This window comes from Lingula anatina, chromosome 1 (genome assembly GCF_051362555.1).
Source record: "Lingula anatina isolate TDL-2025a chromosome 1, LinAna3.0, whole genome shotgun sequence".
Lineage (NCBI taxonomy): Eukaryota > Metazoa > Brachiopoda > Lingulata > Lingulida > Lingulidae > Lingula > Lingula anatina.
The window spans coordinates 45979029-46000148 of NC_141767.1; the positions used below are offsets into that span (position 1 = coordinate 45979029).

A 21120-nucleotide genomic window follows, 5' to 3' on the forward strand; every position below is an offset into this window, starting at 1 on the left:
TCTGCCAAGCTTTGCAATACACTGCTGAACACACACACACGGCTATCACCTTGATCGGTTAATAAATCTAAAAACCACATAAAACGACTATAGATTACCACGCTAGTCTACCAAAATGCAATAAATCCGATCAAAATTGGTTGGGTAGGATAAACCAAATTTAAAAAATGCACGCCATAATGGCTGTGCAGTCTACTAATAAAAGAAGCTCACGACACAAAAACTCCAACTACAACCGTGAAAAAAATAGAAACAGCCATCAAATCAGTAAGTCCACCTACTTAAAAGTTTAAAACATCCTAGACTAAATTGTGCCGTTCTTCGTTTATAAATCTTCTGCACGGAAACCCCAGAGTAAGGCCCGTGCGCGTGCAAAGTGTGCTTCAAAGTCAACCGCCATTTTCAGCCTTTCGTTATGGAATTTAAAGCTTCCTTGTTGGGAAAATAATCATACACATACTTTCATTGTTCCATTTTTTCATATGTTGATTTTATTAGATTTAAGTAAAATAATAAACTGATTCCTTTGATCGTTGTTATTATTATTGTTGTTGTTGTTGTTGTTGTTGTTGTTGTTGTTGTGATAGAGTAGTGTGGTGTTCTTAAGCCTTAATTATTAAGTCTGTGTGTGTATCAAGGTGATAGTCAAGCATATGATAAGTTTTCGTCAAAATTACAGAGATTAATAAACTGACAGGTCGGTAATTGCACTTATCTAAGCAAAACTTCGTCCAATTATGTTTAGCAAATAGATGTCACCATAACCTAAAGAGCGTGTGTTATCGCCATAATTCGTGTTTTTGAATCTTCAAGGAACTTTGCAGTGCGTGCAAGACGATCAAAACAACTACGACCCCCGCGTAAGCTGGTTGAAAGTTAGACGTCTATTTTTTTCTCATCAACACCACGCAACACCAATGATTTTAAAGGCTCGACTCAATAAGTCTGGCAGCTTGGATTTTAGTGATTGATACAAGACTGATATTCTCTCTTTTACGAAAGAACTAATTGTAAGTTTCGATTTTACATTCACCGATAGAGAAGAAGTAAGCAACCAGAGTCGTGGATTCCAAACAGCTTTATTCCCACTGCCTAAGTCCTTAAGTCCTAAGTGTCTAATCTACCCACCGCCACTCATATCCAATTTATATCCAGCTTTACCTCAAACGTCCTATTGAAATATGACATATAAACTTAAGATGTTATCTAAACTCACGAGGCAGGTGTCACGAGAGGCACACGGCATCTAAGGTGACATGCTAGGGGGTGCAACCGCGTTCCTTACATAATACACCAATACAATGTTTGTCATTGTCGATCAATATAAAATATAGGTTTCATTCAAATATGTTCGAGACAAACCTGGATAGGTGAACCAAAACATATTTCTACTAGCATACATACGTACACACAATCTGTGTTCACAGAGTAGGCCTACTTCGTCCTAAATTTTAATGTACTTCCCAACAGTATGGTATTCATTATAAGAATGTCTGTGTAATTGTTAAAAATCATTTATTAATATGGTAAGTTGAACAATCAACGCAAGCCTAAGCGAACAAACACGAACCAATTTTGAAGCATGATGCCAGCGTCAGGTCTCTGGTCTGACGAGCTTTGTAATTTGATATATTGAATCGATTCTGAACGTCACACAACCAAGTACAATAACTTCAAATTAAAGCAAGCACCTGGTGTCGACTTCCTGGCCTATTGTTCTGCGACCGTTGATACTCCAGATACTCCCGCGTTATTTTCCAGCCTACGAACATGTTATTTCCACTGCTCACCTATTAACACAGCAGAAAAGTAAATAACTATCCGAAATATTACAAGAATTCAGATGCATTTTCATATGTAATAAGCATGTTCTCTTAAAATATAATTTCCTGTTCATTTCTCTAGGTTCAATATTGAACGAGTAGTTTTGTAAGTGTGGAATGGTCAGAGTCGTAGCATTATGTCGCAAATGCCGTTCCTTCATGTACCGGTAGATGCCTTTACTGGGATTGATTTTAGCACCACAAGTACCGGGTGACGTAAATAGGGGCGAGTTCCTTCATAACTTGAAATTGGCGAGAAAATATGCAAAAATGAACTTCCCGGATGATACTGACAATTCTCTATCGGTTATTAATCCAAATATACCCTACAGATATACGTTTTAAAGACTACTTTTTTACCACAAGCTTAAGCCCAATGGTCAGTTGCAGTTCTATACGTAGTACAAGTCACCCTTTAATCTCAATTTCAGTTGTTTCAGTTGAAATAAAATTAACTTCAATCGAATTCTTGTATTTGTTATTAAAAAAAAAAAAAGAAACAAGAAATGTATATAGATGCTTTCTTACAATACAATATATTTCTAAACTGTGAATATGCTGTATATTTAAGTAATCTGGTTTTGTCCAAGAACTGGTGCGCATTAACTTCCTTATTTACATCATCAAGAGATACTATATAGGGCAATGCCCTTTTAAACTAGACTTTTCGCTAATATCAACTATCATGTATTTGGTCATACTACAACTGTATATAACTGTAGACAATTCACGAGTAGGGCATACATGTAGGTATTAATTTCTAGAATCTTTAGTGAATCATAGTCCAGTATCAGTAACTGTGAATATGAGATTAATACTTTACATGCATAAATTGTTGTCACGATTCAAGGCAATCAAAGTGGAGGACGGCCAGTGTTTTGTGTTCATACAAAACTACGTCTTGGTTTTGCTTGATATTATGTAATCTATTACAACCTAATACAGCATTAACATAAGATTTAAGCAGATCGCCTGACTTCTGTCTACTTATACTAAAGGTGATGAATTAGTATTTATTTATTTATCTGGGTCAGCATTTTGTTATACTTAGTATAAAAGGGCATTATCAAATACGACTGAAAAAGAGACTGGCGGTACTGCATGATGTCGTACGGTAAAAATCTATGTGCTGGAAATGTCGTCTTAGAAAGCCACACAAATGTGACTTTCAGTTGTGTAGTAACTGTAATTCGGCAATTCTTAAGAAAACCCCAAATATCCGTGAATATTTTCAGCTTTTACTCATTATTTTTGGCCCCGCACTTCTCTAAATCCTGTCAGAGCCACAAAACATTGAGATATATCTGATGATATATTAAAATGCTATTTATTTTTTCAAGTCTGGAAATGAAAATGTGTGCAGAATGCCCCCTTTAAACTGATATTAGGCGGTCTTGATTACCAAGGTCTGTATAAAAATTTTGTGTAACTTAAAGTTATCAATCAAAACGTTCGTCATTGGCACTCCTCTGATACAAGCTTAGGTAGTAAAGAACACCAAAGAAACAAAAATAGCTCTTTCGCCAAAAAAAAAAAAAAAAAAAAGATACATTAATTGATTTATTAAAATAAATAAAAAGCTGATATGAAGTCTTCAGATAATGATAATACTTTTTCTGAGGACAAGCAATATTCATGGACATTATAATTGTTAAGACTATTATAACAAATAACATCCATGAACATTGTATAATTATCAATAATATTATAACAGCCAGTATTTATATAAAGAGATTGATTTCTGATTTTGGCTAACGGGGTATAAAACCTTGATTTCCGTTATCATTCATATGCTGTGCGACTATATATCTTATCAAACGTTGTCATAATGAATGTGAAACCTAACAACATCAGACGTCATTCAAAGAAAACGGTTGCCTAGGAGACGCATCGTAGGTATGGACTAGTAGCACACGCATCTGTCTATCTGTTATAACGCTATTGATTGTATCGCAGAGACGTTAGCATTCTAGCTTTATGTCAGGTATAGTGATATAAAGCGAAAAGTCAATCACTTGTTCATAAATTTGGTGTAGAATTTGCATTCATTTGCAATTTACCAAGAGCTGCACTTTGCTTGACTTCATGGCTGCCCTTGTAGATGGAAATTAAATGACATCAATGACAAAATCGACAGGCAGCCGTTTCAAAGAGTTGCTTGCAAACGGAAACAATCTGAACCACACAGGAATCAAACTTTATACGTCCACTACTTGGAATTTCAAAGGTGGCTGGCAAATGAAGAGAAACTGTAGTGAGAAATAATGAGGTAGGTGCTGTAAATGAGAGGATAGACAACGAGCACACGTTTGCATGGGTAGCATATAGCTTTAACATATAACATCTGGGATTGAGTTGACAGGATGCTTGTGAATCTGAATCATTCCACATCATTACCAATTATCAGTAATGCTATAGTAAACAAGAATTGTGTGTTGCACCGCACATCATTTGGCTCTATAAAAAGTCAGACTTGACTCGAGGCAATAAAAATATTTTCTCTTACTCTTTGTAAGAGTACTTTAAGGCCCCATTCCCATCAACACCATCGGTCAACGTAAATCGATCTAATTCTGTGGGGACTCTTGCTGTATGGCATGCAATCAGCTTAACTGAATGACAAGCCTCCTCTTGTTTCCAACGCACTCGTATAATCACCAGCTTTTTTGTATTCTACTTAACGCCACAAGGAGTCATGTTAATCTTTTTTACTGATTGCATTCAGCAAGAGTCCCTACGGAGTTGGATCGATCTACATAGACTGGTGAACGGGCCCTTAGCGTTTTTATAACAACCGATTGTCGCTCATCTTGGGTATATAGGTCTAAGTAATATGATAGCATAACATTTGAGATGATATGTGCACCGGAGTTGAAATGTAGGCCAATTCAATTTGTATTTTACTGTTTAGATATCACGATATGCGCCCGTTTGTGGTGTCCAGTAGCCTTATTTAATTACATTGTAGGTTTGTGCTGCCTTTAAATATTGAAAGTACATCTGTATACCATGCTGACATTTTAAAATATATCCCACTGTATTACGCAGAGACAAATATAAGTAATCGTATAAATCTGAAAAAGAAAAAAGCAACAAGAATTTATCATTTTGAAAAACAAAAAGTGATGGATGAGTGAACTTCAGTTCCAATTTTCTATGTTAGTTATTCCGATATTCATGTACATATCCTACGTATGGTTCTGTAATGAGAACGAAATTGATTTATTCCAGATTTGCAGACTTGCAGGTCGTTTAGGAATAGCATGAGTTTACTAAACCCTAGGGATGGCAATTTCTAACGAGTCAGACGTCATCGATGTCCCAGGTAAAGAGGTCGTCATTTTACAAGCTTCCGTGATGACAATCCTATGGCTTTGTTCAATCATCGAAAACGCTTTGGTTTGTGTTGTGATCTACAGGAGCCGGCGAATGCAATCGACGACCAATTACTTTGTGGTGTCTCTCGCTTGTTCAGATTTAGTCCTTGCCGGAGCCTGGACACCGTTCGTGTTTGGCGGCGTGGTAGTTGGCAGGTGGACGTTTGGTCTGGCATTGTGCAAAGCGGTCACATATGCTAGTCATGCTCTACTTGGAACGTCAATGTTCGTCTTTGTTTGCATCAGTATTGACAGATTTTATACGATCATTTATCCGCTGAGTTTTAAGGTGACAAGGGGCACGGCCAAAAGAATGGTCACGGGAAGCTGGTTTCTTGCCTTTCTTGTCCCACTGGCCTTGCTGTATTTTACATCATCTAAAGACAATCTGTGCGTCCAAGGGTTCCCGTCGGTGTCCAACGGCGCTGTTTACTTTACGGTGATGGTCATTTTGACGTTTGGCATCCCTTCAGCTATTATTAGTGCCAGTTTTACAAAAATCGCAAAATATATTTGGAGAACAGGGAGGGGACACAGAATGGTTCAAAGGACCAACAACCCTGTTCCCAGAGCCAAGGTGAAAATCGTGAAAATGCTCATTATAACAACAGCGGTAAACGTATGCCTAATTGCACCTTACTATATTGTCCAACTTATTTGTAATCATTCTCAGACAACAAATGTCAGTCAGACGTGGTATATTGCAGTGACGCTACTAGCAATAGGCAGCACAAACGCTAAGCCAATAGTATATCTCATATATAACTCTAATTTTAGACGAGGGTGCCAAGAGGTCTGTTGTTTAACGAAGACCAAGTGTTATAGAAAAAATGCCTATGCAGTGACAACGGTGTCAAAATTTGACAGGAACAATTATATAGGGCCTATGACAACAACGGGTTACGAACTGTCACAGATGCAAAAAGGTAGTGACATTACCCACGTGTTTAATAGGTCTGCACAGGTTAAAAAAACTGCATGGCCACTTGACGTCTCCATTATGGACTTGGAAGATAAGGTGTAATGATTATTTTCAGGGGCAGTTCCATAATTTTAAAACCCCGTCTGCATTGAATATTGTCTGTCATCATGTCAAAACTAATAAAAATGAGAAATAAAAGTAATGAAAGCAAGTGGCGCAAGGGAATTTTAGTTTAGAAAAAATGTCTCTGGGTCGCCCTCCAAATACATCATATTTGTTGTTCTCTTATCAACATGGACTAATAAACTGTATCGATTATTAAATTCCCATAAACATCGGCATGAAAAATACTTTGTTAATGAATAGCTAAACGTTTAACCAAGCTTGGAGTGCTTTCAAATCGCAAATTTAATGCCAGTATATTGTTATTATTGATATTTCATCACTGGTTATTGATACCAGCCTAACATTAACGTAACAAACAAAACGCTTAACTTATATCAGTATAACTCATTCATTAAAAAACAAAGTTTAAAGATGTAGGTTATAACTCCCTTAAACGGATATAGGTTGCGTTGCGTTACCCTATAATAAGAGCAATTTTCATTCGAAATGGTGTTTAGACGCGTTTCTGAATCAATTTTTGCATCGTTGTACTTGGAGCTATTGGGAAGCTTCGGGCGAGATGGCGTGATGGCATTATTTCAATTATTTCCATTTTAAAGATTATGCCTGTGACATGCCAAATGTTAGACATGAAATACTTAACAAAAACCAAATAAAATCCGGTTGTTTTGTGTCAAAAGGAAATCTTATTTTTTTGTACAATGATTTCTTTGTTATTGACCTTGTCATATTCTTCCTGTCATTAATGTTGGCCGGCACAGTAACAATAAATTATATTTTGTTTTGAGCACGTTTCTGAGAAAATATACGTCAGTCATTACAGCATGTATTATATGAGAAAGGTTTTGTATGTGCGTCATTTCATTAAATGGCCTTTTTTTTTCGTGATATGCAGTTTTCCCTTCACGCACTTATTATGGGTTAGAGTGAATAAGTAATAATGACTGTAAATTCTTTTTTTGGCGCATGTCATTAAATTCTCAACGCATCTTACAAAATATCTAGAAGTTTTACAACACTGATAATAAGGCTGCAAAATGAGACTTACCTGGACGAAAAGTCCAACGACATGATGTGATATAAGTGACCTACTATAATAGCAGTTTTTAAACTTGGCTGCAGGTCAACTTTTCCGTCAAACAAAAAATATTTTTTTGTTTATCAGCCATTTAAACTGATAACAAACATGTTATACATGTAAGTAGAAACACTCGAATTATAGTGACACTAAAAAGACTGGCTTGTTTTTAGCCCTTAAAAAGCTGTAACAACTGTCAAAATATAAAACACGGATGGCTGGTGTGGTGTGAAAATAACGGCAATTGAACCCCCTTTACACGGCGTCCTTTTTATTTTGCGTCTTATGTGCAACTATGAAGCTGGCCAGGACGCCGTTGGATGCTCAAAGAAAGCACGATGATCGCTACGAATGCACGCCGAACGCTCAAGCATCGCCGAGGACGCCATGGTCGCCGCAAAGTGTTATAGAAAAAATGCCTATGCAGTGACAACAGTGTCCAAATTTGACAGGAACAATTATATAGAATATTTTGAACCAGTTGTATCTTAATTTAAAGAATTTGGCCGTTTTCACAATACCCTGATCGTTATTCAAAGCTACATTGTTGGGGCCTGTCTAATGCCCCTATTTCACACAGACCACGAATCCCACGAATCGCCAGGAATTGACAAATTTCAGGATTCGTGGTTGAATCGTAATCAGTTCGTGATTGATCAAGAACTGACTACGAATATATACGAATCTGTTAAGAACTTCACGAACTGATTACGATTCAACCACGCTCGATTTAGTAAGCAAACAGTCAACAGGTATCTTTTAGAAGCTGGATTTCCATCGCGAAGACCCCTTAAAGCCGCTGTTGACCAACAGACAAGCAGACCAGACAAGATTGGCGTGGGTCAGACATCGAGAATATTGGAATTTTAGGACTTGGCGAGGGTTCATGTGGCCTGACGAGAGCAGATTCAATTTGGTGTATGCCACTGTGTGTCATTCAAGTGAGGTTCACTGGTCAACGATACAGACACAAAATCCTGTTGGGGCGCGTTCAACAATACATCCAGGCAAATCCAGGGAGGAACATCAATTTGGTGAAGAATAATGCGCCCATCCATAAAGCGCGGGTCGTTCAAGACGCGCTGCAACAGTATTGTAGACCCAGTATGGATTGGCCTGCATACTCGCCAGATCTCAATGCTTGCGATATGATTTACAAAGCAGTAAATAAGAAACAACCTCCATGGGGAAACATTAGAGAGCTCCAAAGGGCAGTAACTGAGTAACGGAACCGGTTCCCAGTGCAAGATTTACAGAATTCGGCAGCAAGTTGCAGGAGACGACGTGAAATTGTTGTTAAAAACCAGGGAGGGCACACCCGATATTGATTGCATAATAGACGATTAATCATCTGTAATCTACAGCCTACTTTTATCAGAACCAATTCTGAGATGATTGAAGTTTGCTTTTTTATGATAAGCTGTTTTAATTAGCACGCACTTTTTGCATGTGTGAGCATACTTTGTATCCACATGGTATGGCATATTTTGGTACCATTTTGTTCATAAAGTCATTTTGATTTTTACAATAAGCTGTGTGGTGTATTTCATTAATAAACATTCATCTTGAACACGTTGTTTATAAACATAAAAGAAATATGCATTATTTCACTAACAACTGAAATAATGACTATGATAAAAGAATCTTAGAAAAACCGATGCGTTGCTTAATTTATGAGCATCAGTGTAGAGCAGCATGCAAGTGTGTAGAGGGAAACTGAGTTGCATATACCACTTGATCAGCTTTTTATAGATTTCAGGCGGAGCTTCGATCGTGAAATTTTATTTAAATTTATTTATATATTTATTTATTTTTGGCTGTATTTTTAATTGATCACATGTTCATATACTGCAAGTTACGAAAGCTATAGAATCAAAACTGCCAGGAACAACATCATGTCAAAAACAATATCATGAAGTGGTATTGAGCGAAATTCCATTGAACTATCCCTGCCTTTTCCTTCAGCACAATAAAGTAAAATGTTTACGACTCGAGAAAATTGATTTTTTTTCTTCACACAGACCAAGGTCGCAATTATTTTGTTTACTTACAATGTCACAATCCTGGCTGATTGAACGCCTGATATCAAACCTAGAATAAAAAAGTAATCTGTCATATAAACACGATGAAAAGATAATATCTATGTAATAGTTGTATTTCAGCCCCTTTTGAAGGTTTTTTTCAATTTTTTTCTTTTGAGGAAATCACAAACGCCTCATAAATCAATTCGCTATTAAAGGATCGGATGGTATAACCTATCTGCTCGTTCCATTTTACAAGTACTTCAAACCGGCTGGCAAAGAAAAGGAGAATCACACACTTAGAAAAATAAACCTCTTCCTCTTCTTCATACTATAAGTGTGTTAAAAGGATATCGGGTGATCCAGGAAGCGGTGGCATCCTATTTCAAATGTAATATGGTAATAAATCCTTCACTCCTCCCCTCCAAAAGAAAAGGGGGGGGGGGGGGGGAGACTGAGACTCGCTCGGACTCTTAGAATGCATAGAATAAACAATATCCTACAGGCCAACTGAGGGCTCGTTTACAGAAGAAAAAATTTCATGAATTAGCCATAGAAAGATTATTTGTGAATATCTAGTGAAAAATCCATCTGTAAACCTGGTAGAGGGCAAACGGAATGAAGACGCACTTATTTGACATTCCCCGGGTGAGATTTTGAATACATGAAATACAATCTGAAAATATAGTAAGTTTACATAGGCCGTTATTACATATAACAGACACGCGCGCGCGCGCTCACGCACGTACACACATACACACACACACTTACATGACATTCACCTTCTGAGTATCGTAACAGTTACACTGAAGTTCTGTAAGCTAGTTTGCCTTCCCATTTGCCATTCCAGACCAGAAGACCAAATAATCATAGGTCAACCATTCAATACGGAAGATGCTTCCACAGCAGGCATTTCTCTGTATATAATTGCCAAATTTTAATTTATGATGATAAGAACAGTATATAAACTGATTAAATCCGCAATGAAGAGCAAATGATTGAATACTTGACCCTGCGCTTGGCCACCGGCGTGTCCCTATCACCTCACCTGAGCTGATAAAAGGAAAGCGGAAAAGAACTACCTTTCAGCCTAGAGATAAAGTAAAGCTCACAATGTTGACAGAACATTCAACACGAAGGTCACGCTTAAACAACTTGTTTTGTAAGTCATTACGCTACCGATAGTCAAGTTTTCGATGAATTTCGGCCGCTGTGGTCGTAAAAGGTGAAGGTAGCTCTTCTCGCGGCGACAGCACGCACGAGCGTAACGCGGGGGGGAACAGGGCGGTATCCTGAACTCTGTGCGTGGTATTGCGTGCGAGGAAAGAATGGGCACGAGGAGAGAAATTCGGGATATTCAAATGCGCCATGTTATTTCAACTGTTCCGCAGGTTGACCTGAGCAAAGTACTTATGCAGCTTGATTCCCAACAACTTTTTCAAAATGATTACCGTTTGTTAGCTGAAAAAATCGGCTTCAGTAACGCGGAAATCGCCAGGTTGACCATACTTGCAAACAGAAGCACCGACTCGATTACTTTAGCAATAATCAAACACTGGAGCACTAGAAGGGACTCTTTGTTAGGAAAACTCCTGGATATTTTGGAGGAAATGGAAAGAGCAGACGTCGCAGACGACTTAAAGGAAGTTGTTGAGAAGAAGATGCTGACGACATGCTACCCTTATCTATCCCGTAGCAGCAAAATGAGTGGTGTCCATAAAGGTAATCGACTTTTTCCGGGTGTTAGACACAATGGGATTGGATAGCAAAACGTGAAAACAAGCCAATCACTTTTTCGTAGTCCATTCCTCAGAGAAATGTTGCTCTTTGCAGTTTTGCAAAGAAATGTAGACAGATTGCTTAAAACAGAATGCATTCTATTATCACTGATTTTCCCACTGTTACGTTTCTGAAGACACGTTGTCGTCGCTTACTTCACTCAGGTAGGTGAAAACAAAACAAAACAAACAAAAAAGCCATTACTGTAACAACATATTTCGCACAATTTCAAGAAACAAAGATAAGGATTGACCTGTTAGATATTCGTAGTAGCAATTAACGCTGAAAATCTTCAAAGTGACTCAACAAGTTAGACGTTGCTAAGAAACCGCCTTATCAAACTCACCAATTATCGAGTCAAGAGTTTTTTTTTTTTTTTTTTTTTTACAGATGATTTAGTTTGGATGTGCATTGTAGCCGTATTGCCATTGTCTTTATGGTAGTCAATTACAGCTCGTCGTTTTGCCGTCATCAACGCCACAAATTTGGATATAAATATATTAATTATCAAACATAGTTTGTCATTTTGCCATCAGCAACATGACAAATTTAGACAAATATATATCAGAATCTGTTTCGATGACTTGGTTGCAATATCAAGATCTGCCTTTGCAGTGCAAATTTTGTGATTTAGTAAATGTTCACTTGAAAAAATAATAATCTAAATGGGTCAAATTTACTTTCTTAAATAACAACGACCTTTTCGTAGAAAATGAATAGGAGAGTGTGACGAGTATGGCATCTTTGACACGAGCCTATTATTGGGAAGATGAACAGTATGCAGTAAATCAGAACATTTTGTTTGTTTACGTGATAGTGTCAAGCGCGAGGAATTTCCTGAAAAAGATAATACTTCAGTTATAAAATTTAATCCAATCACACGATGGCATTTAAAGGAAAGTGTTTTAAATTCTATACTAATCTCTCCATTTTCTAAAAGAAATAACTAAATGTTGATTTAAATCGTGTTTGAATTTTATTATATTATGGCGCGCACACATACACAAAAAACCTTCCTCCTTGTTAAGTCATGTCTTTCCGCCAGGTTTCCAAAGACAGATAATGTAATCAGATAAATAAAAACAACCGCTCATATTTGATTGGCAGCTAAACAATACTATAGATAAACATACTAACCCTTAAACCGATTTTTTAAGGTAGGAAGACATTCCACAAATATCTTCAGGTGCAAATTTTAGAGGTCTGTTTTTGAATAATGACAAACACACATTGCAATGTTTTATCTCTAGGCGCACAAAATATTCAAACTCACTACAAATAATTGTGAGTCAGGTCACAATCCAGGCCATTTTTGTGGCTCTTACATTTATGAGGTAAACGAAAACAAAAGGTTATGAACTGTGATGGTTAATCGGTTTCTTGTCGAAAGTGGCAATAATGGGAAAGGTAGCTTGCTTTCGGCTCAATCGCAGTTATCAAATAAATGTTTTCTGTGTGAATTATGGGGTGATAAATATGTAGGATGCATGTAGGGCTCATTCAAAGATATAACCTTCATAATTAAAATATCTTTCCAGATTTTTGCTATCACTTGCGGCAACTTTGCACAGCTCTGGTAGGGATCTGGAATTCTCTGCACCACTTTTTGGAAACCCCGTACCACGGTCCCATTGACTGGAGCCCCATCTCAATCTCTTTCTTCCTTCTCTCGTGGGGAAAAGAACTCTTGTTGGTATGGATAATCCCTACGGGTCTTTTCAAACTCTTCACAACAGTGGATGTCTGCTTCGCCAAATTTTTAACCATGATGCTGATACTTCTTCTCGCCCAGGTGGCGGAAAATAAATGGGTGAGCCCAGAGGTTGGATTCATGAGGCAAGAACTGCTCAGTCTGACGTCTAACTCCTTGAGAGAGGTAGGTTTGTACTCTATATGATAATCCCAAGTAGTCTTCCCATACATATAGCAGTGGAACACGTGTCCCCTCTCCTTTGGGTGGTAGCTTTACGGGCACCTCCATCCCCCTACCCAAAAACAGTATAAGGAGCAAAACGAGTAAAAACCATTCGGTTCTCCATCCTGTGTCGTAGATGTTACAATAAAGTTGCCCTCGTCTACTATTATTTATCATACTCGCGCCCTCTCTTCCTTTGTAAAATTCTGGATCTGCCAGGGCATTTACTTAATTTTTTTGTTAACCCGATTGTGTTAAGTCGGGTGGATGTAGCTGAGATGTTGCAGTGTATCTGTGGTGAATTTTGTGTGTACTGTACCTGAGCTTTTATCGTGGTTTTCACTGGTTTGTGATCTTTATTTGGCCATTGTTGTCAATCTCGGTTGGTCCATTTCATCGTACGTTTTGTAGGTTGTCGTTAGGTTATATTCAGTTTTGGTTATATCAAGGACGTATTTTATACATTCTTGGTTATATGTATCTTGAACCCATTGTATTTTTAAACAAACAAACAAACAAATATATATATATATATATATATATATATATATATATATATATATATATATATATATATATTTGGATTTTTTTTTGAATAATTTTCTCAGAATATTAGAATGTTAGAATATGCTTTTGCATGCTCACTTGCACACGGCAGACTTTGTTTGTCATAGAATACAGTTACCAAATATCCCTGAATTTTTAAAAAATGTATTTGATTCATATATCTTAGCATGAGTGTCAAGGATGAATGTGAATTCAATTTAGGTGTGCCATGATTGGCCATTTTAGCTGCACTTTCTGGCACTGTCTTATTCGGAAGCACAGAACAAACGTTCTACCTGGAGCATCAATTAACGAGTCAGGATTTCATTTGTTTAATAACTGACGCATGCACAGATTTTCAATAACAAAAGCAACAATAATCCTCTAAAAGTGCCTTCGTTGCCCCAGATATTAAAACAGGCGAGTATGGCTACAGCAAATTGCCTCTGATAAGGCTACGATATTTTCAAAATATCTGTTTAACTCGTGTTACCCTTGCAATTAGAAGTGCCTGGGAGTCCTTCTCTTGAAGTATTTTTTACGGGTTTACTGAGAATTTCCAGTTAATGTCGATAATTTTCTGCTCTTTGAGCCACTAGATTCCCTTGCATTGGAAGTTTCTTTCATTGCAAAGGCGAAAATCACACTTGAAAGAAAATGGCGTTTAGCCTTAATGTCATGAGATTTCTCACATTAGAAATTTCTCGAACAGTTAAGAACAATGACCATAATTGCACCTGGACTTTATAAAAAGTGTTTTTTTTTTATTATTATAGATGAGAATACCATCTGTTGAAGTTGCCTCACAGATCAAAGCGTTGCATGAAAGCATTCGCAGAAAGCTGGTGGTGTCACTAACCATGGAAATGTTCCTTCTGCCGCTGCCTCTAATTTGGATACCAAGCTGCAAGGACCATTCCCCGGAAGTGGTTCAGTTTGCATACTTGGTGTGCCTGGTGGAGTTCCTGCTTACGATGTTTGTCTTCTGGAGACACTATCGGCGGGCAGAGGTTTGCCTTTTGGACGGGCGCTTTCGGTTAGATGGGCTGTTTCATAAAAACTGTTATCAAGAAGAGGTGATGTTAGTATAAAGGGTTTTCTCTTTACTTCTCTGTCAAATAACGCACACAGCTCAAATTACGATTGTCATCCTATTTTCTTCAGAATATTTATTATATCATCACCTGATGTCACTTAAGGTACCCCTTCCCGGTACCTTCTAGTCCGTCGTTGTGGATTTGCAAGGAAACTCGATTTTGAATCACTTGATTTGAGTGCCTACCTCATGTACAATTTTCGTTTTCCAAAATCACATCACAAAAGACTTCGTTTCACTTTTCTATGTGTTCAGATTTTACTGCAAATTTTACATAGTTGTCTAGTATTAGCGTTTGCAGTAGAAGGGTTTCATACCAACTATATACTTCTGACATTATTTTAATATCCAATGCAAATATTCTTTATTCAATATATATCTATTTTCATAGCGTGATATATTTCAAAAACCAGTTCCATATCATTGCATATATATATATATAAAGACAAAAAAACGAACAAAGTTAATCTCTTCTCTCCATTTTAATTTACATAAGTCCCTACAGCGTCAGGGGCGTAAACAGATCAAAATACAAAACCGTTTGTAATCAGTCTTTTTTTTTTTGCGCTCTTCCAAATATACATTTAAAGCATAAGGATTTTACTTTGGATAGTTTTCACTCCCCCAGGTATAATTATTTCCTCCGCGTTAATTACGTCTTACCAATGGGGCTAAAATTACACTACCACCAAGGTAGTTAATTTCAACGGCGGTGCTAAATGACGATTTGTCACGCACAGAGGAACTCATTTTTCAGTCTGGGTTCATGAAATTACACCACAACAGAAACCATAGTAACATCTATTATAACGTTATGACACAGAACTCGCGTGACAGAACAGTGATTAGACACTGCGGTATTCCTCCAAAATGACAATGCTATAAACAAACTAAGAACATGACAAGAGTGAAATGGAATGGTGCAAGTCTTTATTGATCTGTAATATAAGATCCGATCACTACTGCCGTTCCGTCTTTTTTTAAAGTATCATCAATATAACCGCTATACTTCATAGCTACTGAAAGGTACAAAAAGATGCATAGCATGCATAGGTCGAGTTGAAATCACGAGATTTTTCATACTGCAAGTATGACTTATAAGTTCACCAATAATTTCAATTCATGATAGTTAATATTTGGTTAAAATTATATGTGCGTAATTTAATCCATCACCCATCTGACTGCAGGTGCCAGTAATCTGAACAAATATTAATTTCTTTCAATGCAGGTGGTTATTAAACGATTATAATCCGTCAGATAAAGAACAGCTCCCTTGGCGACCATCAAAATAAACTGTAAGGTAACATTATCCGTTTTGCAAGCAGTGGAAGACAAAGCATATCAATATTCCCTCAAGGAAGCGTTGACTTGCTGTTTTACCAATTAGTCAAACGCTGTGGAAATCACAGTGGTTTCAATAGTTATAACCGGATTCAAGTCGCTTTAACACATTTTCATGACCACGTTCTATGCCATTTAAGTACTGTAATATGAAAGTGAGCAGTGGTGATCAAATGCTCGCAATACATGTTGGTTGAGTATTTCATGTTATTGTCGAAAGACCCACATGCATGTTCCAGTATCAAATATATGCGTTAATGTTTACCGTAAACTGATGAATTTTGATCAGATAAAAGCCGTAATACTAGTATGCACGCCGAGTATAATATTCAATAAAGTCATAACAGTGTGTCCAAATGGCATCAGTTTAAATTGATGCCGTTTTGTGTTCCCACAAATTATAAGTAAACAAGAAATCTGTATGCATGTAAAATGCATTGATTTTACAAGAGCTACCTGTACTTATAAAACCAAGGCAAACAAAAATCCTGGTTTTTAATATAGCTCTTTGCACTTAACAGATTGTCTCCATGATAGCGTGGGCTGCGCAGTTACTTCCACTGCTAACTGATGTAAATGTCATGCTAAAAATACGTTTTTAATACCCTCAACTTATTCACCCATATAAATAAATTATGGTTATGAAAAAACATCTTACACGCCAAAAAGCAACAGACTGGGCCTTGGACGAAGACTTTTTTTTCGTCCAAGCTCGAGTTATTTTAGTATTTTTTGGCCAAAAAAATCCCTTGCAAATACAGTCACATGAATTAATTTGACGTTTCATTAAGGCAAGACGGGCCAATCAAAATCCACACAGGAAACCACGTGAACAAGCTGTCCAGTGAGAATGAACTCTGCAACCATGTGATGATTTTGTCATACAATCCCAAAAGGAACAGTACACAATGTACTATCCTAATTAATCCTGCAATCACTAGGGAAAAGGTTTTTATATATTTGCTATTGAAGGTGTATCCACCATTTGATAATTATGAAGAATATCCTTGCCACATAAGATCATATGGTTATCTCTCCTGCATGATTCATGTAGCCATAAGTATTATAATGATCCATTCCCTTACTGGAAGACATACCATGCCAGTCTGAGTTCACATAGGGATCTTTTTGTGTTAATCCTCCATTTATTTGCAACAAACTACTGTCTATACTTGTCCGTGAAGTTCTTTTTAATGTCCTTATATAACTCTCTTTCTCAAATGCAACATTATCAAAACTGTAGACAGATACAGATTCCAAAATGTCTGTCATGGTGATGGTGCCATTGCCCATTTTCTTTCGATGGTGGTGCTGACTACTCAGGCCTGAGCTTGATGCATAAGCAGTGGAGGAGCGTTCGCTGCTCTCTTGTGAGGGAAGTACTGTTAAAGGTCTCTCCACACTTCGACTCTCGATCACATTTTCCAAGAGAATCACCATAAATGTGTAGCAGTAGATATATTCCACCTGAAGTGAAAATTGCATAAGTGTTAATTATTACTTCTTTTAAAAATTAACAAGTTCAATCATATCTTAAAGGAACAATATGAAAATATGAAATCATTGAGAAAGTATGATTCCTACTGAAGATTAGACTGGCTATGGTATTTTAAAAATACATTTCATTATTTTTTCATCAAATTTCATTCTGGTAAATGTAAATTGTATTTTTAGAACGTGATATTTTAATATAAATATATGATAACATAAAAATACAATTACTATATATGTTGCATAATATTAATATGCCACTCCATCCTAAAACCCATTTCCCCTTATTATTCATGCCAATATGTCACCAATTCCAAGTTATTTACAAAGAAGCAATGCATTATGATTTCAATTTGATGTATACAGTTTCAAACATACAAGTATGCTGGAAAAGAAAAACAAATCCAATGTACCTGTGGTGGATCACATACACTATGCACTGTACATTTATAAACAAAATGTTAGTATTGCTACCTGCGTATTAAATCCAATAAGCATTTCATTAGTAATATACAACCTTTGCTCAGTTTACACAAGCAATCTGTGGCAAACAGTTAGCCCCAATAGTTGTTGTTTTTTCTACTTTATTAAAATTCACATTTAATGTAAATGAACTGACTTGTGTTCAAGTCAATTTTTAACAGCCAATTTAATCTTTTTAACATATATGTACTTAAGTAAAATGTTATTTATACCTACAAGGTGCGTTTAATAAATTTGTGAAGGTTAAAGAGCATAATGAGGGTGATGTTTCTTAAGTAAAGAGCTTTAATGTAAATACTGACACCTCTTAATGTGTTTGATACATGTAAATTGCACATATTTTGAACACCCTTAATATTAAACTTTCAAATATATTCATTATCAAAGTCTTCTTGTTAAAAGAAATAAAAAATATCATGGGTTAAATGACAGAGAATAACCTATATTAGATGCCTAGCCACGTGTTGCCTGGATTGTAGTCAGTCTCACAAACTAAAGAGAATCAATAATGTAAAAAAAAAACATTTGATCACTGACTATTGTTCATATCATATCTTCCAGATAAAAACTTGTGCACAATTTTCATAAAGATGTTTAACAACAAAACTTAAAACTTTTGCAGTGTTTATTCACAATCAGGGTGACCTAGCTTACAGGTAAAATGGTGTTTATGAAATATTCATCTATTTAAATCAGTGCACTCCATGACAAAGACTAAGTAGTTGATGCCATGAGGTCTTTGTTGACTGATTACACCAAATTTGAAATAAAGTAGAACAGAAATAGCTGGATCATTAAGAAATTTCTACACTTGTGCAATTTATACACATAAACTTTTTGTATATTCTTAAGTCAATATACTTATGTTACATCTTCTACTTGATATCACTAATAAAATGCCACCAAATCCACATTGGAAATCAAAGTTCAAATCTAGGTTGGGAAGACAGATAAAGGATGTTGTTTTAAAGACTGGGTATTTCAATTTGAGTCGTAAATAAGTCAAATAAATACTAAAAGACCATCCTATGTTTTGAAATTCTTCTCCACCTTATATTGAGCCAACATCTTGGATGCCAAATTTTTATTGTTGAAAATTTGTTTAAAAAAATGTGGAACAATACGCACATACTAGTAACACCCTGAACCAAAATGCTAAATTGTTATACCAGCAGTAGTTGATAAGTAACTTAATAAATGAGCCATGCAGTGATCTGTGTTAAGTCACCTTTGACATTGGAGACCTTAACAAGAAGTGAGGTCATATTCCAATGCATCCGCCATGAAACTGTAACAGAAATAAAGCTCTTCCTGCAAGAAAGGGAGGGAACAGAGTGAAAGTCAGTTTTTACAGAAAGTCAGTGACAAGAAAGGAAAATGTCCTATTTAGACACAATGCATACAATTAGGTCCAAAACTTAACATAAAAGATTGATAGCAACGATGAAGATGAAATAACTCAATATTAAGTATATGACAAATAAAGGAGAAATGTGTCATCAAAAGTTTTCATAAGATTTGATATTAAGGCAAGAAAATGGTATTCCTGCATTATACTTATTGTCTCCTGTGAGGATCTATGGTAATTTTTTAATTGCAGCATAATTCATTGTGAAGATTACATATCACAGTCAAGTAAAATGATATCATGTATATTCTACTGAATCAGATTCCTTTGTAAACTTATACCAAACTGAATGCTGACAGGAGTTGAACAGCATTTCCAAGATCATATTATGAATTTCTGCTTGGTTACAACTTTTTCCAATTAAAGAAAAAATGTGCTGACATAGATGCTTAATGTCAAATAAATAAAACAGTGTCTGTACACAAAAATACTTAAAAAATAAGTAAATAAATGCATTTTAATATATATACAGATTATTTGAACTCTTTATTTTATCACATATTTCCATTTTTAATTCTTCCAAGCTTTTTCAAAACTGAAATCATAAACAATTCAATACAAATCTTTGGTCCATCTATTAGTAATACTTTTTACCTAAGCAAAGAAAGTAATATTCTCTTCTTTAACTTTCCCACTGTAATTTTTATCTCATATGTTTAAATTTAAATTGATTCCATTATTCATTAAAACAAATTTGGAAATTTTAATAAAAGTTGTATAAAAATGTTTTCATAAACAAATATTGCTTACCAAATTCTCTACCAGCTGAGGGCGATTCATCTTGACAGTTTTTACTGCCTTAAAAATGTCCACTTCTCCTTCAGCCTTCAGTTTCTCGCACGCCATGCTAATTGCACAGAACACACCACAGCGACTCACACCATTCCTGGAAAGAGGGATTATATTATTCCAATATTATATACTTCTTTATTATGTGAGATATTAAGACAGTTTTTATCAAACACATTTTTCATGGAATGGTGCATGTGTGTATGTGTCTGTGCATGCTTGCGTGCGTATTTCATGTGTATTTGAGTTTGCAATGTGTTTGTCTCATCACATTATGGTAAATAAAATTATCCATTTAATAACTCACAATGATATATAAATATTATGCAAAACAAATTTTCTCAGATTTCCTTTAAAAATGAATAAAAACCCACTTTTTCAATTATCAAGGTTGAGGGTCTGCTTTGAATTCATTCAGTTAAATTTTAAAATACATGAGAGAAAATGTCATCCATACTTGGACATGACGCAGATTGGACCCCTCCTGGCTGCGTTCTTCAGTTGACTTTGTTCAACCATGTTAAGAAGGTCTAGTAGAGCAGAATTGGAGGTGGGCACCTTATGTCCACTCGGCCAGCAAGTCAGCTGGAACATACTGACCGTCCTGGAGTCCTGCTCCTCTACCTTGGTGTCCAGGCTGGCCAGGTTCTGGAATGACCATTATAGTGCAGTTAATTCTTTTTGGGGATTCTATAAAAATCACTTTTACACAGATAAGCATTTATTCAACAACTTCCTATTAACACATGCATGCATGAGTACTTAAAAGATCTTCCAAATTTCAAGGATGTGGAAAACGCTTTCTTTTTGCTGTTTATGATGTTTTTACAAATATGCACTGATGAGACAGTAGTTGCAAATTTAACATTTTCACCTTTTATAGCTGAATTGATATCTAATGTATAGTGTAAATTGAAATTTTCAG

The 21120-nt window shown here is 36.1% G+C and overlaps 3 protein-coding genes across 25 annotated transcripts in view; 2 read left to right on the forward strand and 1 right to left on the reverse strand.

The window, feature by feature from the left end:
- Positions 1 to 3655: 3655 nt before the first annotated feature.
- On the forward strand, positions 3656 to 6327 carry LOC147764395 (putative G protein-coupled receptor 19). The gene is made up of 2 exons (XM_087000803.1): positions 3656 to 4092; positions 5055 to 6327. Exon 2 carries the CDS (start codon positions 5109 to 5111, stop codon positions 6222 to 6224), a length of 1116 nt encoding a protein of 371 aa, XP_086856929.1. The 5' UTR covers positions 3656 to 4092; positions 5055 to 5108; the 3' UTR covers positions 6225 to 6327.
- A 3942-nt stretch (positions 6328 to 10269) lies between these two features.
- On the forward strand, positions 10270 to 14777 carry LOC106162137 (uncharacterized). Of its 2 annotated transcripts, none has more exons than XM_013539280.2 (3): positions 10270 to 11069; positions 12665 to 13002; positions 14364 to 14777. In XM_013539280.2, exons 1-3 carry the CDS (start codon positions 10676 to 10678, stop codon positions 14676 to 14678), a joined length of 1047 nt encoding a protein of 348 aa, XP_013394734.1. In that variant the 5' UTR covers positions 10270 to 10675; the 3' UTR covers positions 14679 to 14777. The 2 variants fall into 2 exon arrangements, with proteins under 2 accessions (XP_013394734.1, XP_086857703.1); XM_087001577.1 differs by lacking the exon at positions 10270 to 11069 and adding an exon at positions 11090 to 11290.
- An 819-nt stretch (positions 14778 to 15596) lies between these two features.
- Positions 15597 to 21120, reverse strand: part of LOC106162145 (receptor-type tyrosine-protein phosphatase kappa) — an 80883-nt gene continuing 75359 nt past the window's right edge. For 21 of the 22 annotated variants that reach the window (XM_013539302.2, XM_087019308.1, XM_087019314.1 and 18 more), the window contains 3 exons: positions 20653 to 20843; positions 20157 to 20292; positions 15597 to 17491 (listed from right to left, as the gene is read on the reverse strand). In XM_013539302.2, coding sequence (XP_013394756.2) covers positions 17045 to 17491; positions 20157 to 20292; positions 20653 to 20843 — 774 coding nt within the window. In that variant the 3' untranslated portion in view covers positions 15597 to 17044. Of the gene's footprint in view, positions 17492 to 19226; positions 19310 to 20156; positions 20293 to 20652; positions 20844 to 21120 lie in introns of all 22 variants that reach the window. The other variant, XM_013539314.2, reaches the window with a different exon arrangement.